This window comes from Melozone crissalis, unplaced genomic scaffold (genome assembly GCF_028551555.1).
Source record: "Melozone crissalis strain CALT ecotype California unplaced genomic scaffold, PUWL_Pcris_2 ptg000013l_1, whole genome shotgun sequence".
Classification (NCBI taxonomy): domain Eukaryota; kingdom Metazoa; phylum Chordata; class Aves; order Passeriformes; family Passerellidae; genus Melozone; species Melozone crissalis.
In genome coordinates, this window is record NW_026535791.1 from 57,879,111 (window position 1) to 57,903,734 (window position 24,624).

The 24,624-nt window shown below is 38.8% G+C and overlaps 1 protein-coding gene across 6 annotated transcripts in view; it reads left to right on the plus strand.

Moving 5' to 3' along the window:
* GLRA2 (glycine receptor alpha 2) overlaps positions 1–24,624 on the plus strand; it is a 119,288-nt gene that overhangs the window by 25,708 nt on the left and 68,956 nt on the right. For 5 of the 6 annotated variants that reach the window (XM_054271571.1, XM_054271570.1, XM_054271574.1 and 2 more), the window contains exons 4-7: positions 4,673–4,896; positions 17,621–17,703; positions 18,654–18,791; positions 20,997–21,211. In XM_054271571.1, coding sequence (XP_054127546.1) covers positions 4,673–4,896; positions 17,621–17,703; positions 18,654–18,791; positions 20,997–21,211 — 660 coding nt within the window. The remainder of the gene's footprint in view (positions 1–4,672; positions 4,897–17,620; positions 17,704–18,653; positions 18,792–20,996; positions 21,212–24,624) is intronic. The other variant, XM_054271575.1, reaches the window with a different exon arrangement.

Consider the following 24,624-nt stretch of genomic DNA (forward strand, 5'->3'; position numbering starts at 1 on the left):
CTTATTTTGCTTTGTTCATTATATCTGCTGAAAGTGTGGAAAGATTCTCTAAGATGCTGTTCACTGTTTTGATATTGATTTTCTTAATGTTGTCTCTTCTTTAATGACTATTGTGACTAGTTTTAGGAGTCTGCTCTGAGAGGCAGACATCAATTGCTGTTCCAACTACTTTGCCTTTCTGAAACAGATATAATTGTGTGGTAAAATTGTCGGCATCCCTTGTGATAAATAACAAGTTTGTTTGACTCCTAGGAATCATTTTTCCCTATAAAATGCTCTTGATGGTTTTGACATAAAACTAAATGATTCATTTAAAAGCCTGGATTGCAAATTCAATAGAGACACTCCTGTCTCAGAGGAGAGGAATGCTTAGTGAAACCACGTGCATACACTGAAGGGACATTATCAGAATATAACTTGGACCATCTACAGCAGTTCTTTGGGAACTTGGAATATGAAAACTTGCTCAGGGAAGCTTTCAGGAGGAGAGCTTAACATGGCAAATGGGATTACAGTCCCAGACCTACTAATTTCAGTAACATCAGGAGTAGTTTCTGTCCTCTGATTAAGACACGCAGTACAGGATAAAATTCCTCCCTATGTGAAAGGCCAGCACAACTCTAATATGCAGCACACTCTTCTAAAAATTAAAACCTTACATTAAGAAATAAACCTGGGATTTTATGCTGATTCAGATGGATGAATTCCATAGACTCTTCACAAGTTTTATTCCCAAAGATCTAGAGAAACAAAATGCAGATGTAACTGTCTTTCTGCTCTATAGTGCACATATGGGACAGTATCCCAATAGATTATTTTCCTGCAAAAGAAATGTTTTTCTTCCTTATTGAATTATATATATTATACCAAAATGAAAAGGGTAAAAAAAGGCCAGGGTCAAGATTATATAGTTGAAATTTTTCTTTGATTTGTCTTTAAGCCCTAACTTGCAAAGAAGGAGGAAAAGTTTTTTCTGAATAACTTCACTGAATAAAGCAGTTATGAGAGTAAACTGTATCTATTTTTGGAAGTATTTACACATGCAGTATTCAGCAGAAAATTCACTGTACAGCATGACTGCCGTTGAGTATCACAGATGAGTAATCTACATCAGCCTGGGCAGCATCCCAAAGAATTCAGATGTTCAGTGTTCCTAATGACCAGGATTTTTTAGCTATCAGCTGTAGGAGAAGTTAAGAGTGGTTTGTACATTGACAAGCTAATTGTTAATTACAGAAATGACTAACTGTGAGGATATTCTTATTGTTGCTGTGCCCTATAATCAATGACACTGTGCAGCAGGTTCTCTGTTAGGGTAAATAATCCAAACTCCAGTTGTGTTTTGAGTACTTATGTTAGCAGAAAAAATTGCCATTTCTTAATTTCAAAAGCATTGCTGTGGCTGGCTGTATGATACTATCTCCCATTTAGGGGGAAAAACCCCTGTAATTACAAATAAGATTATTAGATCCTGATAAATTAACATGTATACTTTTAACTAAATAAAAGGTTGCCATTGAACTATTGGGGACACACTGCATGCTTATACCCATAGGTAGCCAAGTGCTTTTTCTGTTGCATGGCTTTGGAATAGGTCATCAAACCACTGCTTTTCAGTGAAATCTTTAGGATTTAGAGAGAGAGTAGTCTTTTTGGCAAACCCCTGCTATTCATGGAAGGCCAGCAAAGTCTGCTGTTTGTTTCAGACTCCCAGCTCAATTCCTGGGCAATCGCTGCTGTTGGAGGGGAAGCTGGCAGGAAAGCTCAGACCTAAGACAAGTGATGGTTCAGAGAGAGAAAGCAGCACTGGGCAGGGCAGGGGCTCCCCTGCACTCCTCCTGCCACAGCAGTGCCTGAGGCCAAAGGGATCCAGGGCTTTGCTCTGTGAATCTGGATTTAGATTTGCTGAAAAATTATATTTATCTACGTTCCTATAAACAGACTAAGTATATCTGTGGATCAAGTCCCTAAATCTTCAGATAGAGCTACTAAATCTAATCAGATTAATATTCTTCCAGTGTGTTTGTACTGCTGCGAGCTTATGGCTTGAGAATAGAGGAAAACTGTTTATCTGAGTTGCCTTGAGCTATTGCTGACACTCGCAGTGCATCTGAGGTTGAATCTTCAGGTCCACACTCCTTGTTCAGAGTGGTGGTGCTGTCAGAAGGAATTTGCAGAGTAGGTGTGTTTGTGGTTGTGTAGGAGTGCTTTACTACAGCACACCCACTCCTACCCTCAGGACCTCACCCAATACACACTGTACTGTGCCTCAACTCCATGTTGTTCTACTATTCTCAAGAGAACTTTCCTTCAAAACATAGTTACAGTGGTAGCTCAGGAAAAGTAAATTCAAAATTCTGCACATGATTAGGTCTGACTGTGTAATCCCTCTCTACTGCTCATACAGCAATCATAGGAGGAAAAAATAATGCTGTTCTTGTGATGTGCATGTTATATTTACATTTTTATTTCTCATTAAAATATCCACACATATATATGCAAAGCCTATCAAATGTAAACAAAAGTTTCAGTTCTGTTTTGCTTCTAACAAAAGCAAAGAGAAAGCGTGCAGAGAAAAAGCATTTCTAAGTCTATTGGTGTGATGACTGATAGATTTATGAAGGGACATGTTGAAAAATATAGGGTAATCTTATTATCACTATTTATGATTTTGGTATAATATATATTATCCTATGCAATCTCTGCTATGAATAAAGATTTTCCAGACTGTTTTTTATTATCTAAATCACCAAGCACTGAAGTTCATCAAAGCAATTTTTTAGATATTTTTATATAATTTACTGATCTGACTTATTTATAATTTCTATGTCACGGGCAAAAAAATCCCTCTGTTTTCCAAAGACTTCAATATATATCATATCACAGTGAAGAATTAAAGCCAGTCTCACAACTAGTTGTAGCAATTTTATTCTATCAGCAGTTGCTTCTGCCTTCTTTTCTGCAGAATTCAAATCAGTGCATTCCTGGATTTATAGCTAAAGTTGTCCCATATAAACTCTGAGACATATATACTTAAAGATAAATATAAGCTTAAAGACACATTATAAACATAAGAAACTCTCAGTTTCTAAGACCAGGAAATAAAGGATAGTATGATTATGGATGGTGTTTCCTCACAAGATGTGATGACATTTTATAAGCTCAGAACTGCAAGTAGCTATTTGATATTTAAATGTCTGAGACAAGAACATCATAAAAAGTACAATGACTTGTCAAAAACAGATACAGGCTTTTGTAAGTATCTTTAAAAAATGCTGTTCTTGAGACCTCTCTCAGGTCTGTCTTGCTCTGATTAGTCAACATTCCTGTTTGGAATCACATCTACCCAAGATCAAAATGAAAATGAAAACAAGAAAAAAAGAAAAGTTATTCACCTACTGAGGTTGTAATGCATCTTCCCATTGGGTTCAAAATCTGCATCAGTTTGGATGTCAGAAATATTCTGTCAGGGCAGCAGCACGCCTTGCTACCAGCCCATGGAGCAAAGGGGGAGAAAACTGAATGGAGGGGCTCATTCAGAGTCCGCTTACTGGGCAAGCTGCTTTCTGCAGCTCTGATCACAGGGAGAATATTTATCTACGTTTCAAGGGTGATAAGTCCTTTTCTATGCAGTTCAGGTACCTGACTAAAGCCCAGCCAGCTCATACATTTTCCAAGTCAAAAGCACAGTGTTGCCATTTTAATGTGCAGCTGAAAATCCTAAATGTTAATGCTTTGGAGTATCAGCAGAATTATTTGATAAAGCATTCCTTCAGATAATATAATCAATAAAAATGTTATTAAATATTTTTCTTTTAGAGGAAGAGTAGATGGTATTTCTAAGGGAGTGTTCACAAATTAAAAATTACAATTTCAGAGAGATGAAGATCTTATTTGCTGACTTTGGAAACCTGGGATTAGGAGAGCAAACATTTGTTTCTTTCAACTCTCTTCAGAGAGTTTAGAACTTGAAATCTCTTTTTGTACTCCCCTTTACTAACCAGTTCTTGGCAAAATGTTAATGTTGCTCTAAATGAACTCTAAGTAATTGCTGCCTTTCCCAGTTGTGACTAGCAGACCACCAAGCAGAAGAATACAATCAAGCCAATTTTAACAGGATCCAGACAGGGAGGTGTAAATGAAGGAACATACACAGAATCATGCAGTAAATAGGAAAAGGAAACTAGTAGTAAATAAGAAGTGGTGATTTAATTTCTTCTATAAAATTTTGGCTTCACAGGAATTAAAAACTGTTCATGAGTACCTTAGACATAAATTACTTACATATCAGAATAAATTTATTTAAATTGGTAATTTTGTAGCCTCTTAGATGACATTGTATATATTTAGCTGCAATGCTTTTTGAATTTACAAATATCTCTTAGGTAATCCACAACATTTGAAATAGGATTACATTTAATTGAGGAGATTGCAGTTAATATTTTTCTCATCACTGAAGGAATTTTGATTTGGAAAATGTCTCAGTTGTGTTTGTCTGGTTCAATGCAGCACTTTGACAACTTTATTTCCCAATGACAACTCTGATGTTCAAAGGATAACACAAATGTTTGCTGTAATGCTGGTACTGCAGTGTATCTAACAACATAGAGCAAGCTAAAGTGGGCTTCCAGTTTTGGTGGCTTAGTAACCTGTTTACATGGCATTTCTGTAGGACTACAGAGTGAACATTTTTTTGAGGCAGCAGTGGAATGATTCACGCCTGGCTTACAGCGAATATCCCGATGATTCCCTGGATTTGGATCCCTCTATGTTGGATTCTATTTGGAAGCCAGATTTATTCTTTGCCAATGAGAAGGGAGCAAATTTCCATGATGTCACAACAGACAACAAGTTGCTGAGGATTTCTAAAACTGGAAAGGTGTTGTACAGTATCAGGTAAACCAGCTAATTATTTTCTCTTCATCCCTTTCTTTCCCTCTGTTTTTCTGGATGCAATGTAGATATTTAATTTTTTGTTGTCCCATGTGTAAAGCTAAAATGAGATTTACTAATATCAGGGTGGAAGGAAAATTTGCCTGTTTCTTTGCTAATATTTTACTTTTTGCGAAATAGTCTCTAAGTGGCACAGCGGTACTTCTTGGTCTTGTTGAAAACTTGAGGCTGTCTAGAACTTTAATGGCATGCCTCAGTAATTCCCATTAGCATTAGTTCAAGTCACTCCTCTTGCAAATAGGAAATCATCTCTTCAGTAGTCTGTGGGTTGCAATTTAAAAGTAAAGGGGAATATTAATTTAAATGACTGCTCAACACTCTAAGTAAAAACATGCTTGAAATGCAATAAATTTGACATGCAAGTCACTGGTTAATTGGATGTATCTAGTCACATAAAAAAACCCACCTGGAACTATGGAAAGCGTTTGTTTTTGGTACCAGGAGCACTGAAGTGTGTGTCATGTGACTAGCTTTGGCTGAATTAATAAACACTGACAAAATATGATTTGATATGACCTGATGAAACAGGACATAAGCAGAAAAACAAAATTGCATTCCACAGGCATAAATAGCAGCAAACAACCTGCAGTATTCATTTGACATTCAGCTTACTGTGAGACATTAATTACTTAATAGAGGTAGCCAAAGATGCAAAATACTCTATTATTGCTCTTAGGATTGTTTAAAATGAAGCAATTACTGGAGTTTTTTTCTTCCTGGGGATGGTTCTTGATTTTTTTCCTTTCTTGCATTATAGAAAGTAAACATGACAGTATTTGTTTAACAGATTATCTAGTGAATTTGTTCATCTGTAAAGCAGATTAGTTTAGAAGGCAGTTATTTCTATTGTGGTTTTGACTGTTTTCATTAAGGAATTACTATTGATCCAGGCTTGGAATAGCTGTGCTCTTTAGGATGTTAATAAATATTAGCATGGAACTTACATAATTCTTGAGGAAATTCCTTGATAAGAGCCCAGTAACATTTGGACAGACAAAGCAGGGTTACTGAGCAGGGTTTCAAATTGCTCTACCTGAAGGGTTTGAGAAAAATAGTAGGATACAAGGATGGTACCAGCACTAGCAGAGTGATAAATATGCTGTCACTTACAAATATTTCCTGTTTCACCCTGAGAAGGAAATGAATGCATCTGTTTGTTTGAATGACATCAGACACCATCTTATTGGAGGAAACAGTGCAGTTGGGTGCTGCTCTGCATGCAGATGGATAGTTTTCCTGACATTTGCTCATGCAGCAAAAGCGATATTTTGAGCTGCCATATCACATTTGTAAAATTCCTACACCTAAATGCAAATTAATTTGAAGCAGAGTAAGCAGAATTCCAAGAGAGCGCCGAGCAAAGCTCATCGCTTCTCACTTGTATCACACAACAGTAACAGAGTAACCCAGCACATCCAACGTGGCAAAGAATTTTTTAACACTTTCTGGAGTATGCAAACTTGAAATCAGGAGCAGTTAGAAATACTTGTCTTTACTCTCTAAATACTGGGCTAGAGACTTGTAGTCAATGTCAGCTGCTTGCAGAAACAAACAAGAATATTTTAGGGCTTGGTTTCAGTACATTGGGAATGTTCACTACTGCACCAATAGCACTTTGCCTGTCATTGTGATATTTAACATTTAGCGTGCTTTGAATGTTTAAAGCACTTCACAAATGCCTCTGGGATGTAGCAGGTAGGCTGCTTTGTCATATTTTCAAATTTAACAAAATCAAGATCAAATAAATCTTGCATAAATACAAACTCTTCTTTGCATAAAGTGAGTTTAGATGTGCTCCTGGTAATCAATAGGCAAGAAGCAAGGTGTGTGTATTATGTGGCAGTGGCATCCCTCTTTCCAATGTACTGTACCAAAACCCTGAAATGCACCATGCAGGAGGCTGAACTGCCTTGTGCTGTTAAATGCTCTCAGAGGCCAAACCTGCCCTTTCTGAACAGAATTTGGAAAGTCACCTGAGACAACAGTTCATGGTCCATACTTTACTAAAATGAGACATTTGGTGTAGGGTATGGGTGATCAGAAAAATCATGAAAAGGTGAGTGAGGGTCTGGGCCATATATCACCTCCTGTGCAGTGCTCAGCTGCAGGAATTGTCTCACCCTGTGGTAAGCATGAGGCTCTCCGTCCTTCTCTTGTATAGCTGGTCAAAGAAACAAGCCTAACACAGCACAGAAGAGACAGAATGTAGATTTCCACCAGAGTTTGCCTTATAACAGTCATGATGCTCATACTTGCAGATTCCTTAAACTATATTTAATTCCCTGGGAGTTGCTACAGAAAGTAAAAATTTGTTGATGGTTGATGTACCCACTTCTAAATCATAACTTTTGGAATCCAACCCCATTTTTATATGTTTGCTGCATGCTCAGATGATTACCTTGATATCTTTTTTGATCTCGGATAGCATGCTGTGTACAGCCTCAGGCTCTACAGCTGGGTAACTGCTCTGCACCTTTGGGTGCTGCAGGGAAAACGAGAGCCTTGGGGAGAGAACCCAGAACTGCTTAATACTGCAAATAGATGCTATTGCCTCTGGAGATGTAGCAACAGCTCTCAGAGGCACATGCATTCTGAGAAGTCTGCAATTACAGCAAAGTTATATTCAGCAAAGAACTTCACTTTAGTCAAGATCAATCTCAGTTCCACTCATATACAACAATTGAAAAACTGTTAAATAGCTATCTGTTATTTTAAAGCCCTCTGTAGAGAGCAGTCAACAAGAAATGTTTGTAATAGCAGTGTTGAATAAATTAGTTTGTGTTTATACTGTGTGCTGAAAAAGCAGTAAGAGTTCAAATAATAACCTACACAGTTTCACCCCCTAGACACTTGTGACTCATCTGCTTCCAATCCTTGACTGATTTCTGCATGGATTGGATTTTGGAGAGGGTTCTGCCCTTGGAAAGTGTTGCAGCATGGTGTGATGGTACCAAGAGTCCTGTTCCAGGCACTCACATTCTGTGTGACACCTGCATTTTGCATTGCACACCCCACTGCACGGGCTTTATGTTCCAGGGACAAGGATCGTGTCTTCTCTGCTCCCTGAGGACATCTGGGACATCAGGAAAATGCTAAATACACTCACAGAAAGCTTTATGTTCTCTCTGAGCCACCCATTTGTGCTACCTGATTCCCACAAACCCATTCCAGGCTGCCAGCCAGCTCAGAATATTAGCATCTGCCTAAAAGCTTATTTTAGCAAAATGATGGAAAGTGGTTTTATTTAAAGTTTGTGGCTTTTTTTTCTGCATTAATTGCCTCCTTCTCTTTTTAATATTTTCAGTGCATCTCAGCCATATGAGATTGATGCAGAAGGAGATATAATTCAACTGTAATATTGATCCACAGCATTGAATCTAGAATATAGTGGTCAGGAAGATAAAAACATTGTAAATTTATATATATATATATTTTAACTTGCTGCTCCAGAAAACGCTCTCAGTTGAGCTTTGCTCTGAATTGTAGTGCCAGCGTATTTAGCCAGAAATAGTCTCAAAGCAGATTACTACATATTTTTTAAAAGGAGGAGGTTTTAGAATGTGTTGCATGATTCTTTTAACAAGAGAGACGCTTGAAATTCTAGGCAGGAGATCTGTGCAAATTCACAAATTACATTTCTTTCCCTATTTTTGCTGTTCCTGCTCAAAGAGCAATTAATTACCTAGGAAAATTTTCCTCAAGTCTTTCAAAATACCTTTTTTTCTGTCTTTCTTTTTCTTCCCAGTGCCAGAACTGTTAGTTACGTAGACCATTAGTTCCTTGTGGTTTAACTATCGACCTGGTTTTAATTGCAAATGTTGCTGTGGCTGAGAGCAGAGTGCCTGTTTGAAAGCACTTCTGTGCTGGGGGGCACTGCAAACAGAGAAGGCTCAAGCTGTTGGATTGCTCTGTTTGTGTACCTGCTCTGGGAATGGTTACCAGCCCTCCATCCCACAACAAGTTGCTGACAGGGCAGTAGGAACATCCCAGCAGTGGGAGGTGGCACCTCCCAAAGCCCTCACCTGCTTATGCAAGCCAAGAGAAGTCTCTGTGGAGCAGTGCAGCTATTTGCAATGCTGCTTCCCATGCCAGCTGCCTTGCTCAGGAGTTTCCAAAATCAGCTTTTCCTGGTGTGGCCAAGCACTGAGCCAACTCCCTCCTGCACCCCTGTTGTCATATAGTTTAAGAGTTCTATTGTCATTACATTGCAAGGGTTCCACATTGCTAGCGTTTCATACCTCCTTGATGTTTCTCATAGGCAGCTCCTCTAGGCACTGACTCTGCCCTGTCCTCACAGCAGCCACCTGACTCCATTTCTCCTCAGCCAACCAATCCACTCTTTTATAACACTCTTCTGATTGGCTACAGCTGTGGCCTGTTAACATCAGGCCTGTTCCTAACGTTTACTAATTAACCCGGCTGCAACTCTTTAAGGGTAAGATTACATTCTATACCACCTTCATTTACCCATACTGGTGGGTGTATCCCCCTACACACCCCCACGACCCAATACAGGCCCAGGTGTTAGATCAGGAGTTATGACTGCCATGTCCATCATGTAAACCATCACAAGTAATCCATGACACTTTTATAACCCAGTTTTTCTGAGAGAAACTTCTGTGTTTTGTAGTCTCCTCTGTACTTGTGTTCTTTGCCTTCTGGGAAAGAAAAGCAGGTTAAAGAAATTCATAGGTAGCACTGCTGATCCCTCTGTAACAGACTACTCATGGCAAAAAGTTCACTATGCTGCTGAAATATATTGCTTTTAAATAAGATGCAGTCTGGGATTTTTTGCATGGCTACTATAGAATACATTGTCATGCTGTAGTAAAGTCAGGTGTAGGTTTTCTAAAACAATTTTGGGGTACAGACTTTATCAGCTAAATGATGTTGAGGTTCCATTTATACCCATTATGTGTGAATCATCCATGTCCCAGCACAGTCTGGCCTGGCACAGTGGTAGAAAATGTTATGTTATACAGCCCTGTGTGCATTCTGTGCTTTAATTTGATTACTTCAATTTTATTTTACAATCTAGTGTTGGGATTTAAGAGGATTTCGACTTGACTAGCAGCATTGTCTTTCCATGTGACAGATTGGCAGAGGTGGGATCATGGAGACGTTTATCATGATTGACATGTCTGTTTGCTTATTAAACTGCCACCTCACACAAACATATCTATTACCTCAGGTCCTATCAGAATAACACTAGTGGTATTGACAAGGTGGTGATTTTCCCTTGGAAGTGAATTTCAATAATCACAGGGACATTTTCACTGGGAATTATTTCATTATTGCACTGGCAAGATGGTACACTGCCCCATTTTAACTGCCCTGACTTTACAATAGCATAACATTTCTTCATATACCTATGTCAAAGTAAATTTTATACATTTAAACCAAATCAAAACACTGAAGAATAGTCAATGGAAATGCCAACTGAAACAGAGAACATCTAAAACATTTTAGTAGAGGAGGTAAATACAAAGACAAGAGGGGAGCTGCTTAGACCAGAGGACGATGCTGCCAGGAGAACAAATGGCTCTGAACTGGTCATAAGTAAGCTCAGAGAGGAAGTTACAAAGTTTACAGCCATATGCACGTTGAATTCCTGCAACAATATTCCAACAGAAATAGGGACACACAGAGTAGATTCAAATGAACTTTGATCATTTTTGAAAGGGTTGAGAGGATGTGACTCTGGGAGGAAGGAGATGATCAGACTTGATGGCATGAAATGTCACTTCTACAGCCCTGTATTCCTGTGTCTCAATTAAAAGGGGAGACTTTGTTCTGAGTAAAAAAGTGAGAAATGCTGCTGGAGACCAATTTGAACACGTGAAGTTGATCTTGGCTGACAGGATCAAAAATACTGGCAGGTGGCTCCTTCTGGATACCTGTGCCAATGGGATGGTTGCACAGCCAATAGATGTCTGTGTACCACCCTCCTTATGGCTATTGGCAATGCCTGCCCTCGACTGCTGGTGATCAATCACTTCATTTAACCAGCTAAAGGTTAGGTGTGAAATGATGCAGGTGAAGGAACCCTTCCTAAAAGGTACAAAAAAACATGTTTTCCTAGAACATGGTCCCACGGATAAAGATCTTTTGCCAGTTGGATTGAAATATATGGATTAGAACAGAGATGTCACAATGCCAGGAGGAAAGCAAGACCATACCAAACACACACTGCAGGAAAACTAAGATAGAAAATGACAGAGAAAAAAAGAAAAGGTGAAATACTATTCCTCATGTAAAGGAAGCAGGTACTTACAGAATTTACCTGTTACATACAATCACACTTGAATTTAATTTCATAGATTTGTTTGAGCAATAATTGGAAAATCATTTGCTGGCAGCTCATGTGCTGGCATTGTGTATCTGCAGACAGTGATTGCATTACAATGAGAAGTGGGATGCCTGAAATGAGAGCTCCAGCACCCTGCTCTGTGCCAGCTCCTGTGTTGTTAAGCAGTACATGAAGCAAGGCAAAGCACTGGGGGGACTGAGGACATGCTCAGAAACAGCAGCACTGAAACTCCAGCCTGTAACTCACATTTTGCCATAGCAGAGAGGGTTCCATGTCTCCTCTAAGCTCGACTTCAGCCCATTCCCACCTGGCAGAAATGAAGCTGCAGAACATGAAAATTATTAGAGAGGAATTCCAGGACTCCTCAAAAATAAGGGAAAAACCAGTCAGTTCAACTGTTCTATTTAGCAGGACAAAGCCTGTAGACTGTGAAAATTGCCAGAATCGGCATTCAAAATGATGAGTCAGGTCCCTGAAAAAATAATGAGATGGACAACAAAATGAAAAGACATTTAAAAGAAGAATGCCACTGGGAATTTTTTTCTGCCTTTTGATAGGTGATCAGTGTGTGTGCCCTTCTTTCAGGCACCCAAGAGAGGGGGCTGGGAGGAATATAAAGAGATTTTAGATTCTCCTCCCTGTTTCAGTGTCACTAGCCTGAATGGCATTTGCTCCTGTGTCATGCAATGCTGTCATGGTTGCTGTGCAACTTCATCTCCCCTGCCAGTTTAATAGGGAACTTTATCTGCTTGTGCTTAGGTAATATTTTAATGTTATTTCAGCAGCTAGAAGGATCAGGAGTTTAATCTTTCAAAGAAAAAAAGTACTAAAATATCTTCAACTTTATTGTCAGCTTGAAGCTTTAAGAAAAATACCAGAAACCTTGCAATTTACGATTTACAATAGCATCTTTAGATTTAACAATGCTGGAAAAAAGAAATCCCACTTGTCTCACTAAATCCAGCAGTGAGGGGTTTGCACAGGTATTAGTTTTGTGATAAAAATGGCACATAGCCAATGCTACCAGTGATCATGCATGTGCTATTTATGTTCTGGTATTTGCAGCATAAAATCCTAGATTGTGAAATCTCTTGTCCCAGCAGCTGAGGTGCAGATGGGCGTAGTGTGAAAGAATGAAGGGATAAGAATAGAAACAAAATGTTATTTTTAACATGATGCCTACTCATGGTGAGGCATTTATTGCTTTTCATGCTAGTGAGGAGATAATCTTGGGTTTTTTTGCAGACAGAAGGGATTTATATCCTTATCTACAGGACTTTATAAATTCCCAACAGTATTTCTATACATAACAGGACTGATCCCAGTTATTTATCATTACAAAAAACTCTGTGAGGAGGCTGCTGTTCTGTAGCCCACTCACAACCAACCTTTCTTGCAGAATAACTAATGAAAAGAATACTCCTCTGTCATGATGTACCACATATTATGATCCCCAGGGCCCTTCTCTTGTGGAACCAGTGTCCTCCTCTGGGATGACATGTCACTGTGATCAAGGGAAGTTTTGGGTGTTTTGCAAGGCATCAGGCTAAGGAGTGATGGCTGCTTGTAAAGGAGTGGGCTAGAATACAATTCAGTGGTTGCTGCAGACAAGGCAATACATCAAATCTCAGTTAAAATTATATAATCTCCTAAATTTATTTTTAAAAAATCCTGGATTATGTAATGTGTAAACACAATTCCTTAAGTGTTCAACACAATGCTAGCAGTTCATTACTTCAGATTTGTGTTGCAGACCATTCACAAGCAGTCTGTCTCTAAAGTACTGTGAGGTGTTTTTGTTGCATTGTGAGATTACCAGAGAAGTGGTGTGATGGCTGGGAGCCCCAGCATTCAAAACCCTCCAGTGAAAGAAGGAGATTGGAAATAATCTTCAGAATGATCCATTTACAAAAGTTTTATTTCTATTCATTTTTTTAAAATTTATTTATTTTTTAATTCAATCCTTACTGTCTCGTCTACTGATGGTGCTGCTTTGGGAGTTAGTTGTCAAAGGCAGACTGGTGTCACAACTCAATGCCCTGAAAGCAGGTGACAGTGACATTTGACAGGAATTGGTAAACAGGAGAAGGAGGGGGGAAGGGTGTGAGGATAGACCAGGAGGAAAGGAAAATGTCTGGGCTCTGTGTCATGTTGGTGTCCCTGAGAGAGATGTGGGGTAGATGGGCAGGCATAGGACGATATGGGGAAAATGTCTCCGGGCTGGAGAAAGAGCAGGATGAAGGCAGGAACAGGATAAAGGCAGGAAACGCAGTATCTCAGCCCCAGGAGTGAGCCCAGGACTTGGTTGCCCTGCACATAAACACCTCTGAACCCCCTGGCTGCAGGTGTGTGCCCCCCTCCAGTGCCTTTCCCTCGGAGGGGTGGCGATGCAGTGGCTGCATTCCAGGCAGCAGTGGTGCCCGTGCCAGGTTCTGCTGCTGGCACATCTGGGGCCATGCCAGCTCTCACCAGGGGAAAGCACTGACACTGCAAAACATGCTCAGGTGTGAAAGGCGACCAGCATGAGGGTTTCTGATTAAGCAGTCAGACTATTTATTTTCCCATGAAATGCCTTATTTTGACTTCTGTGACAGTGGCCACAGCCTAGAGGACCTTGCCTTTCTGCCTGCAGAAACTGGGGAACGCAGACCTCTGAGTGATGCTGTAAGTGAGTTCCTGGGGTCACCAGAAATTTAAAGATTTTGAGTGGGGCTGGGAAGAGAGGCAGGCCCAAAATCCACATCTTAGTGTTATCTCAGCACTTTGTAGTGAAACCAGGGGATGAAAGAGGGGAGTTTGAATGAAATGCTGAGTGAAGAAATCCCAGCAGTGGCCTGCTGCACTTTGAAGGCATTCAAGGTGTCAGGAAGAGGGTCCAATACATACTACAGAGAATGCTGCCCTGGAGTACTTGGATTATAGCCCTGTTTGTGTTACAGTACAACTCAGTGACATTATTTATTTATTTATTTATTATTTTTGTCACAGCGGCAGCCAATTGTTCATTCTTTGTTTTCTGGCTCTGATTCTGTATTTTGTTCTGTTCATACTCTTATTTGCATTATTCCAGGGCTTGATTCTTCCTTGGCTGTGGGTTGAGTGAGGGAGCAGGGAGGGACAGAAGAGAGCAGCTTTTCCTCTTCTCTGAGGCAGCTTGCTGTCCCTGGCACTTTGCCTGGTGTGCTGAGGCACTGGAGACGTGACTCCCTCCTGCTCCCTCATGAGCCCTCTCTGCTCAGCTGGAAAATAAAATGTGCTCAGCCCCAGAGCTTTCTGTGAGCCAGCTGTGCCACCTGGGCCTGGCTGCCGTGGGGTGGAGGGTGCTCAGGTAATGGAAGGCAAAATCGAGTCCCTGGTCAACTTCTTCTCACTTCAGTTTTACAGATGGCTCATAAAGCACTTCCCATCAGTGTTTTATGGCTCTCCACCACCAATCTGTTGTTTATGCATCTCAAATGCCTTGGTGGCAGGATGCCTGGAAAATAAAATAATTGTTCTGTAGCAGTTTGTTCTGTTTTATTAACGATTAAAGTATTCATCAGTGTAATTCCCCATTAAATTTGCTCTTTGCTTCAAACCTCTAGGGGCCCTTCTTAAATTTGCCAAGTGTGAGACATTCATTTTGCTGAAATATATTCTGTCAATGACACTGTTATTATCAGCAATGTGGGTAGCTATATCTACCTAACACTTTTCATTTATGACCCCATGTCTTTATTAATGTAGATATATATAAGTAGTGACATGGCACCAGGGTTTGGAAACATTTGCAGGCTCATAGTTTTAATGAAAAGGAGTCAACTGGTATAAATTGACCCACCACCATGGACTTCTGTGGATCTATTCCAAATTCCAGCTGCTGAATATTTAGTGTGTAGTAATCTTGTTGAAAACCAGTGGATCTGTGGATGATGCAAGGCTCTAACCACTGGTTTCAACACTTACATTACTGCTGCTAAAAGGGACCAGAGGCAAATGTGGTAATTCTGAATGGCTACTGTGCTGAGGTGACCAACAGGTAGAGGTAAAACTATAACTAATATAAACATGATGTCTTGAGCTACTCTTATCAACACAGTGAATAGAAATTATTTTTAATTTTTCAGGGTGAGAAGAGAATAATTAGGTCTTTGTGAAAGACAACAATGATTAGGAAGAGAAAGAAGGACATTAGGCTTTGTGTGGACCTACAAAATGAGCCTACATAATTTTCTTATCTCACCTTCAGAAAAAAAACATTGATATATCTGCCTTATATCAATGGAGATATATTATTTTTTCCTTACGAATCTTGAAAGCTGCATCTGTGTCTATTTGCTTTCTCATAAATTTGATATTAAAATAATGAGGGACCTTCCTGACCATGTATGTAATCAAACCCCCAAATTACTTGAATTACTGGGCAGTAGAAAGGGCTGAAGAAGAAAGGAAAGCAAGTCAGTGTGCAGTCCACACCTGACAGTCATTAAAATCCAAGGGGTGAGTGAATAGCCCATGCCTACTTCAATGGATGCAAACAAATAACATATTTACAAAGGCTGCATTTGCATAAAGGCATATTTGAAAAGAGCTTAAAACATCTAAGCCATATTTAGAAGATGACTGAAAATAAGGGAGTTTGACATAGCAATGTTTCAGGAAAGAGACCCAGGCACTGTTTTGTTAATGCTGGGGATTAGCAACTTAATTAGCTCAATCTTTAATGCAGGAAATTACCTAGTGAAAATGAGACTAGTTAACATTTGCAAGGACTTAAAACATTTAAATCAGGGAAGGACAGATTTTCAATGACATACACCTACTAGATAAACTTTTTTCTCTAGATGAAAATTTTATTTTTTTAATACTTCTGCTATTTGATCCCAAAGGTCAAATGTGAGTTTATTTGCTATGGAGATGTTGAGACTGGGGACTTTTCTTCATCTCTCTGCCACATAAATGTGATCTCTAATTTACTGATACTGTCATCTTGTTTGCTGTGTCAAGACTGTGTCAAGATGAAAATAGTGTAACTTTTCTAGGTAACCCACATGTAGGCAACAGTAGTGATGTTGAATGTGGTCTTAGATCTGAGTGAGACAATTTTGATTTCGGTTACCTAAACATCATCTTTTTGTCACAGTGTTTTTATGGCTAGAATTCCCAGCTAGGTGGTCTCCAAAATTTCACATGGTAAAGAAATAGACTGAAAGACCTTGAGTCAGTTTTATGTGGTAAAAACCACAAAATCATCTTTGGAGAGAGAATATAGTCAAATATTTCTCTGTAGAGATCACATACATTTGTGGGACAATGTAGTTTCAAGGTTATACTTCTAAACAGGTGACCTGTGGGTCCACTGACATAACTAAAAAGTTATTGTCATTATAATGTGTCAATGTTTCAGTGTCCCTTCAAATCAGACTTGTTACTGCCCTTCATAATAAATGGGTATAGAGGGGTTTTTTACTTGCATTCTTTGTTTCAGAGTGGGGTTTTTTTGTGCTGAATGTACTCAGAAATCAAAATGTACTTTAAAAATATTATTTAAAACAAAATCCTAATATTTATACTGTTTATCAAAGCTAGATGTTTGTGATTAGGCCATCTCAATATCTTCATTAGCTAAAAATGGTTTCTTCTCACACAAAAAAGAAAAAACCCAGAAAAGACAGTCTTGAAATAGATTTCAATCAAATCTTAAAAGGTTAAATCAACTAAAAATAAGGAAGAAAGAAGGAAACATTAAAAGTATTCCCATTTAAGTAAAGGTATGCTTTATCTAGAACAACAACTGAAAAATTAGAATAGAAATATATTTTGTATGATTATGTTCCTTTAGGCTTACTTTCTTCTATCTGTACTCCTTTAATGCAATCTGATTTTTTTACTGAGTAATGTTTTTTTCCTTCTTTTAGTGGCTGAGCAGTTAGAATGCAGGCTTGGAAATGGGATTCATTCCAACAGAACAACAGCACTCTGTTAAAAACCCCATGGTTGTTGTTTCCTCTTTTTCTGCTTTTCCAAGATAAAACTTAAAACCATGTGTCCCATGACCAGGCGTTTCAGCTTTTGGATTATTTGGTTCGGTACTGTACACAAAACATTCACTGGTGCTTTAGTGGAGAGCATATTTTACTGACCTGATGTTGTCTTCTCTGCCTCTGCTCTGCTCTGCTCAGCCAGGGCTGAGTGTGTGCTTTGCTGTGAGTGCTGTGAGCGCCTGCTTTGCTCACACATTTTGTCCCCACAGCTCGAGGGGGAGATGGGCCCAGCCTTTGAGGTGTTAAGATTTGGTCTTGATCCTTTGAACTCTAAGTATGGGGCTTTAGATGAAATCTGTACATGTCTAACATATTTTTTCCCCTCTAATTTTAGGCTCACTTTAACCTTGTCCTGTCCCATGGACTTGAAGAATTTTCCTATGGATGTACAGACATGTACAATGCAGCTTGAGAGCTGTGAGTGCCCAATTGTCTTATCTATCAAATAACAAGTTTTTACCCTAATATTCAGTTATTAGATTGTATTTATATCATCACATTTGTGTGGTGAGACTCAGTATTCCTGTTTCGTAAGGGAATTATGTTTATCACCATAATGTGAGGGTTGCCTGTTTCTGTGCTGTTCCTGCTCCCTTATCCTTCTCCCTCCTGGGTCACATCACCTTACCCATCCGAGCTGCATCACTTCTAGGGGAAAATGCAGCAATTCTCTCTGTATTCTCCAGCTTGTGTGAGAGAAATTACTAAATCTCAGGAAAGTGAGAATGATTATTACACAGCCAGGAATTTGCTATGTCCGACCGAGTCAGGCTCACTTTTGGGAAATGGAAGTGAAATACCCAAGAAGCAGAGTTCCTATTAGTGATTCCTAAGCTGGTGTGCTACACCCAGGCAAGGCAGGGGCTGGGGACCAGCACACACCCTCCATGCTGTGCAGCACACACCTCAGCACTGCCTCCACCTGCCCAGGTAACCACCACACAAACCCAGCAGTGGCTCAGCAATCCAGTGATCCTTCCCAGTATTCAGTAGGTACCAGCCTATCCTGAATTTTTTTTAAATTTATTTAGTGGAGAAAGGATTTAGCTGTATGGCTATGAACTGTGGGCTGCCACCTGCCTTTGTGCCCACAGAATCTTAGACTGGTTTGGGCCAGCAAAGTGAGTTTCTAGTGGCAAACCAGGGCAGCACTTCAGAATATAACAGTGTTTACTTCTTGCTTTTAATAGAGTAATGGTGTAGTTATAGCAACCGACAACTAAGAGGAATTGTGCTGTTAATTGAACAGTTTGAAAATGTAACTGAGACAACACATGTTGCAATAAAAGACATGCTTCTCAGACATAAGAACATTTGCTCTTTTCTGGTCAGTTGCCATCTAATAGACTCTGATTCCTTTATTGCAGTTGGCTACACCATGAATGATCTGATATTTGAGTGGCTAAGTGATGGACCTGTGCAAGTTGCAGAGGGTTTAACTTTGCCACAGTTTATTTTAAAAGAAGATAAAGAACTTGGCTATTGCACAAAGCATTACAACACTGGTGAGCATTATTCTATTTTTTTCTATCAGGTGTTCCAATGGTATCTATTGTCAATTTGTAATGGAAAAATATGGGTAAAATGAAAAAAAAATCAAATTAAAATCTGATTCAGTCACACTTATTTTTAAATCTGAATAGAAAGAAATTTTCTCTCTGTTATTATTTTGAAAGATTTAATTTCAAAGTTCAATTTAATTTCTTTTAAGTATTCTAATGTCCTTAAAATCATTGAAGTATTTAAAATATTAAAACACAGATAAAAAATCTAATTGTTTTGATATTCTTAAAATGAAACATTTTAAAAAACTTACTCTTTTATTAAATATTGTTTAATCACTTTTAAAGTGCTGATTTTTCTGGACTTAGTTTCTTTCTCCAGCATATCATATTTCCCATGAGGAAAAATATTAAATTTTCACCAGCCTTTATGTGGCCTCTAATTTATGAGATGTAGCATGTGAAAAGACAATATTTTCATTGCTGATCTGAATAGTACAGACATGGAATGTTGGGAAATTGTTTGTTTAATACTCTTAAGTTTTGTTCTTTCATTTGCTGTTTAGGAGTCTATAATGCTGTGGGTTTTAGCTTTAGTTTTACAGAGAAGAGAAAACTCTGTTAAAATTTTGATTTAGCTGCTTGGAGTTTATTTAATGGGGACAGCATTTATAGAACAGTTTTCTGGGTGCTTTCTGGGATTAAATATAATCCCTCTCATCTAAAATAGCTTTTTCATCATTTCAGCATAAGAGCTGATCTGGTTGCATCAAATGCATTTGTTTTAGTCTATGAAATAATACAATATGAGATGTTCTGCCTCTGCCAAAAATAATATCACATTTATTTCTTATGAAAATTGTTTGGTTTAATTTTTATAAATGCAGCCTCTCGTTTTGGAGCCCAAAGTACCAAGGAAGGAGAACTTTGTGACTGGCACCCCCACCACTGTCTTCTCTGTAGTTTGCTCCTTCAGGTTTAGTGTGAAATTAAAACGTGGATAAAACTTATTACACAGCCTTCTCTTAAACTCACTGTCCAGGCTGTGCCACAAAGTCTGGAGAGCCTGTGACAGATGGTGCACTTGTGCCATTGCTGCCACAGGTGGCCACCACTGCCCTTCCCAGTCCCCTGCCAGGAACAGCCTCTGCCCAGGTCTGAGCGTCTGCCTTTTCAGCCACTCACTCATTACAGAACTTCTGGGCTGTCAAAGGATATTATACAGCTTCCACTCCTTTCTTTGTCAAACACCCTCTGCACTCCCCTTTGTGCTGACTCTTGCACCCCCTATTCAGCATTGTAGACCACCGGGAAAATATAGGGACAGCATAGAAAGGAGCAAACAGTCTAATTTCCCCTGAAAGGGTGAAGGAGGAAAAAAGCATCTCTGTTCATTTTCCAGCCATCACACAAGGGCTAGAAGCCATTAGCATGACACTTTAGGAATGAGAGGCTTTCCTGCAGTCTGCCTGGAGTGAGTACCTAGCCCAGAGTAATTCTGAGAGCAGCACAGTGATTGCATTAGTGGCTGATGAGCTGTTGCAGCTCAGGGCTCTGCATCTCCTGCTGCACAACTGCAGGGGTCCCCTGGCAGGCACCCCAAAACCTCCGTCCCCTGGGCTGATGTGCAGCAGCTATCACTTGTTTGAAGAGTCTCTCACCTCCCACTAGAGATGGGTTTAGGCTTCCTGGAGTAAGATTTTTAGCAAAATTCAAAGTAGAGTTTGAGTTGATTCTGCTGTGAGACATTATCCACAGACAGAGGCAAGTGACATTGGCAGAATGAGGAGTGTGATCTACCCTAGGACTGTTAGAGCAGTAGTTTACAATTTGTCTGTTCAAACATGATTACTTAATCTCATGCCTCTAAAAGACCAAAATGCTGCCCCCTTTTAATACTTAATATTATATTTGACTAAAATAAAAGCTAAATGAATTTTGAGAAAAGAAACATTACGTGACATTTTCTGGAGGTGAAACAATTGTGCTAATATTCATTTTCTCAGTTAATATAGAGAACTGGGCACAGCATACTTCAGTGCTCCCATGCTTCCCCAAGCTGGTATGCAACAAGTGGCTGACCAGTGTTTGTGTACCAGGATCTGCCAACAGTATTAGGTTAGGAAAAAGCCCACACATCTATCTTATGTTCAGAAAATGAGATAAAAATGTGCAAAAAGCATTTATGAAAGTAATTTCATGTTCTAGGAAAGTTTACATGCATTGAAGTCAAGTTTCATTTGGAGCGTCAGATGGGATACTATTTAATCCAGATGTACATTCCTAGCCTGCTGATTGTCATTTTATCCTGGGTTTCTTTCTGGATCAACATGGATGCTGCTCCAGCCAGAGTTGCACTGGGCATCACTACAGTTTTGACAATGACCACACAAAGCTCAGGATCAAGAGCTTCTCTGCCAAAAGTAAGGAAATAATTTTGTACCATGAATTTGCTCTTAATAAGAAATGTTTGTGCTACTCCTTTAAATTTCACAAAGATCTGTGTAAATATGGATCTGATAAGGGTACATGAGAAAGTGGTAACAGTGTGGTGTTAAATTTGCAATACCCTTCTTGCATTTGAATTAAGGAATATTTCTGCTGTTTTGTTGGATGGCTGAATTGTGCAGCAGTGTGAATTTTTAATGAGTTTCTACTAGTTTTGACACTTATGAATGTTTAGAAACCAGATTTTCAAGGTATTTAGGTATCTTACTGGATTTGTTTCAGACTGGGGTCTTTAAAACCACTGGACTGCTAGACTCTTATGTATCTTGATGTTTCTAGATTTGGCACTTAGTTCAATGAATATATAAATATATCCTCCAGAAATGTATATATAAAATACATGTTTGTAACATATATGCAACTAAAAGATTTCTTTGGTGAACCTTTTTAGTGGAGAACTGCTGGTGTCTTTGTTTCACAGCAGAATTTGTCCATATTCCACTCATTCAAGTGTCAGCTGAAGACCTTCATCCTATCTATGCACAAAAATATTCTCTCATTCAAATTTTGTGGTCTTTTTAATCCTGGCCAGATGCTGTAGATGAATTTACAGATTAAAGACTGGATTCTCTGTTTAGTCAGGCTGACAGCTCTTTTTAGCATAGGCACAGCCCAAATACTTCTGATAACAGCATTCCCAGCCAAATTCAATGTGCAAGGTTTTATACAATTTTCTCGAAGGGATTTCAGAGGTAGGAAAGTTTGCAATAGTCTAAGGAGTTATGAGATACACTCCCTGAAGAGTCCTTTTCCAGCAGTCCAGCATCAAAGGGACTGGGATCAGACTATCAATGAAAAGCACAAATTTTGAGTGTTTGTGTAGATCATGGTCCATTCCAAGAAAGCAGGCTGTATATTGTGGTGCTTCACCCTCAGTGTTACATTTGGTCTCATTCCAAATAGGAAAGTTGTTCAAGTGGAGGGAAACTTCAAAAAATATAGGGAAACTTCAAAAAATATAGGGAAACTCCAAAAGGTGCACGGATTGTCTTACTCCTCTGTTAGTAATGAGAAAGTATCACTTAAAAATCTGGTGAGTATATTTAGTTCAGCTTCCCTTATTCACTTGGAGAGATGCATAATTTTCCATACAAACTGAAAGCCTCTCATGTATTAACTCAGAATTTCAAACTGAAAATTCATTAAACATTTCTTCAGACAATTCAGTCCATATTACCAGTGAACGTTATGTAAAAAATTTCAGAAAAGATAATCTTGGCAAGAGCATACTGGCTCTTTAAATAACAAGTTTGGAATAGCTGAAGACTGCGTCTAGATGGCACAACATGAATCCATGTGAAATATTCCAAGTTTCTTATAAATTGCCTGGCTTGAGAAGTATAGATAATGGAATCACTGTAGTGGAGATTCCCACCCACATTTCCTACTGGGCAAACAAACCCCCTGACAAAAGCTCTGCAGTGCTGATGTGCCCCAAATGCTTTCAAAGGTGTTTTCATATAGGCCTTTGATCCAGCTGAAATGTTTTCCCTTTTGCATTCTGTTGTGTTTGAGTAGAAAAGTATTTGCTGAGTGGAACAATGGGAAGATGCAAAATATGTTGACCATGATATGTTGATTATTGGAGAGGTTCTTCTCCAGCCTCAGGATTAAATACATTTATCTCATTGGGCGTCAGAGAATGGTGGTGCTCTGCTCATACTCCATCTTCTCCTATTCTGCTGTGTTCCTTTGCCAGAAAACAAGCACTAAGAAAAGTATTTCACCAGAAAGCCCAGTACAACTAATTTCAGTCAGGCTGTTGCATTTTTTCTGTGTAATTCAGCTGAGCTCTGTTTTATAGCTTTGATTTCTATATGTTAGTTAATGCTTGTGGGGGCTTTTGAAGGTGTGTCACTTGACTTAAAAATGTGATTCTAAGTAAATGCCAGCATTCTAGCCAGCTGACTCCCACCTTGGATGATTCAGGTGCTTGGAGAAACATGGGCACCATTCAGGTCCTGAATCACCACTACCTGATTCCTTAGACATAGAAACAAGATTTTCTTGCTATTGCTATTCCAGGCATTTAGCTATTTTAAAACCCATCTGTAACTTAATATGAAAATTGTATTTATTAATAAAATATATCCAGCTGAAATGCACTTAGAAATAAAAATATGAAAAGAATTGAATAAAATCAGTGTGAGATCTGAAGCTTCAAAATTCCTGTTTGAAAATAATGGTTTCCTAAGCCCTGTCTACATATTGCCAAAACACAAGTTAGGCTGCCAATGAAACATCCATTTAAAAGTTGTTCCTAGCATGAATGTTTAACAGAATAAGATATTTCAGGAGGGTTATTTTTGCAAGAATACTGAAAAACACAGATGCAACTTTGCTTTGTGAAAGCAGCCTAGGATTGAATACAATATAACTTCCTCATCCTTCTTTGTGTCCTGTTCTTATTAATATAGATTTATGCAATTTAACTTTAATTTACCCAGTTTCATGCTAAGAGTTTTTTTTCCATTCTTCTCTATTTTAATAGAGCTTTGCCACAGAAAACAATGAGGTATCACAACTTGCCAGCTTTAAAAGCAATAATTTCTTCACCTAAGAAAGACAAAGAAAAGTTGTGATAAGATTCCTCAGGGTTTTTGTCTGTTTCCAAGTCACTATCTAAATGACTAAAGTGTTACTGTTTAGAAGCAATTACCTACGTATTGTTCTCAACCCTGGTGTAAGATAACACAACAATATTCTGTTTGCTTAAAATCACTCTTTTGCATATTAATAATTAACATTCATTTCCGTACACTGATTTCATAATAGTAGGTCGTGGCCACACAGACATTAGGCACTCAGCTGTTGAAAATTAAACATAAGATTGAGATTGCTGAATAGAAAAGAAAGGAAAATGAAAGGAAATGAAAGAATGAAATTAATTCAATCTGAAGCTTATATTTGCTGCATATAAGAGAATTATCTAGAATGCACTCTTCTAAATGAAATATATTACTTTGGAATTTTTTTTAGTGTTTCTGTGGAATTACTATATTTGGAGTATTTTGTAATGCTGTCTAAGAATATGGGGTGAAATTCCAAGAAATATTCACCATGGAGCCAATCTCTTTTAAAGTGATGAAATTATTTTGTGTACGTTACAGAGGACTTGTGAGGTGTCCAGCATCTGTTATTATTATTATTTTTGTTATTATTATGTTACCTGAATTGCCCTGTGTTAGAGGGTGGTAAAGAACTCATCCAGAAAGCTGGGAAGGAATTTCCTCCTTCCAGTTTCACTAATGCACCCCTGGGATGCCCAGGAATGGTGATCCAAAATAGCAGGATTTCTATGATCAGTTCCTCTTCCCACATGTCCATA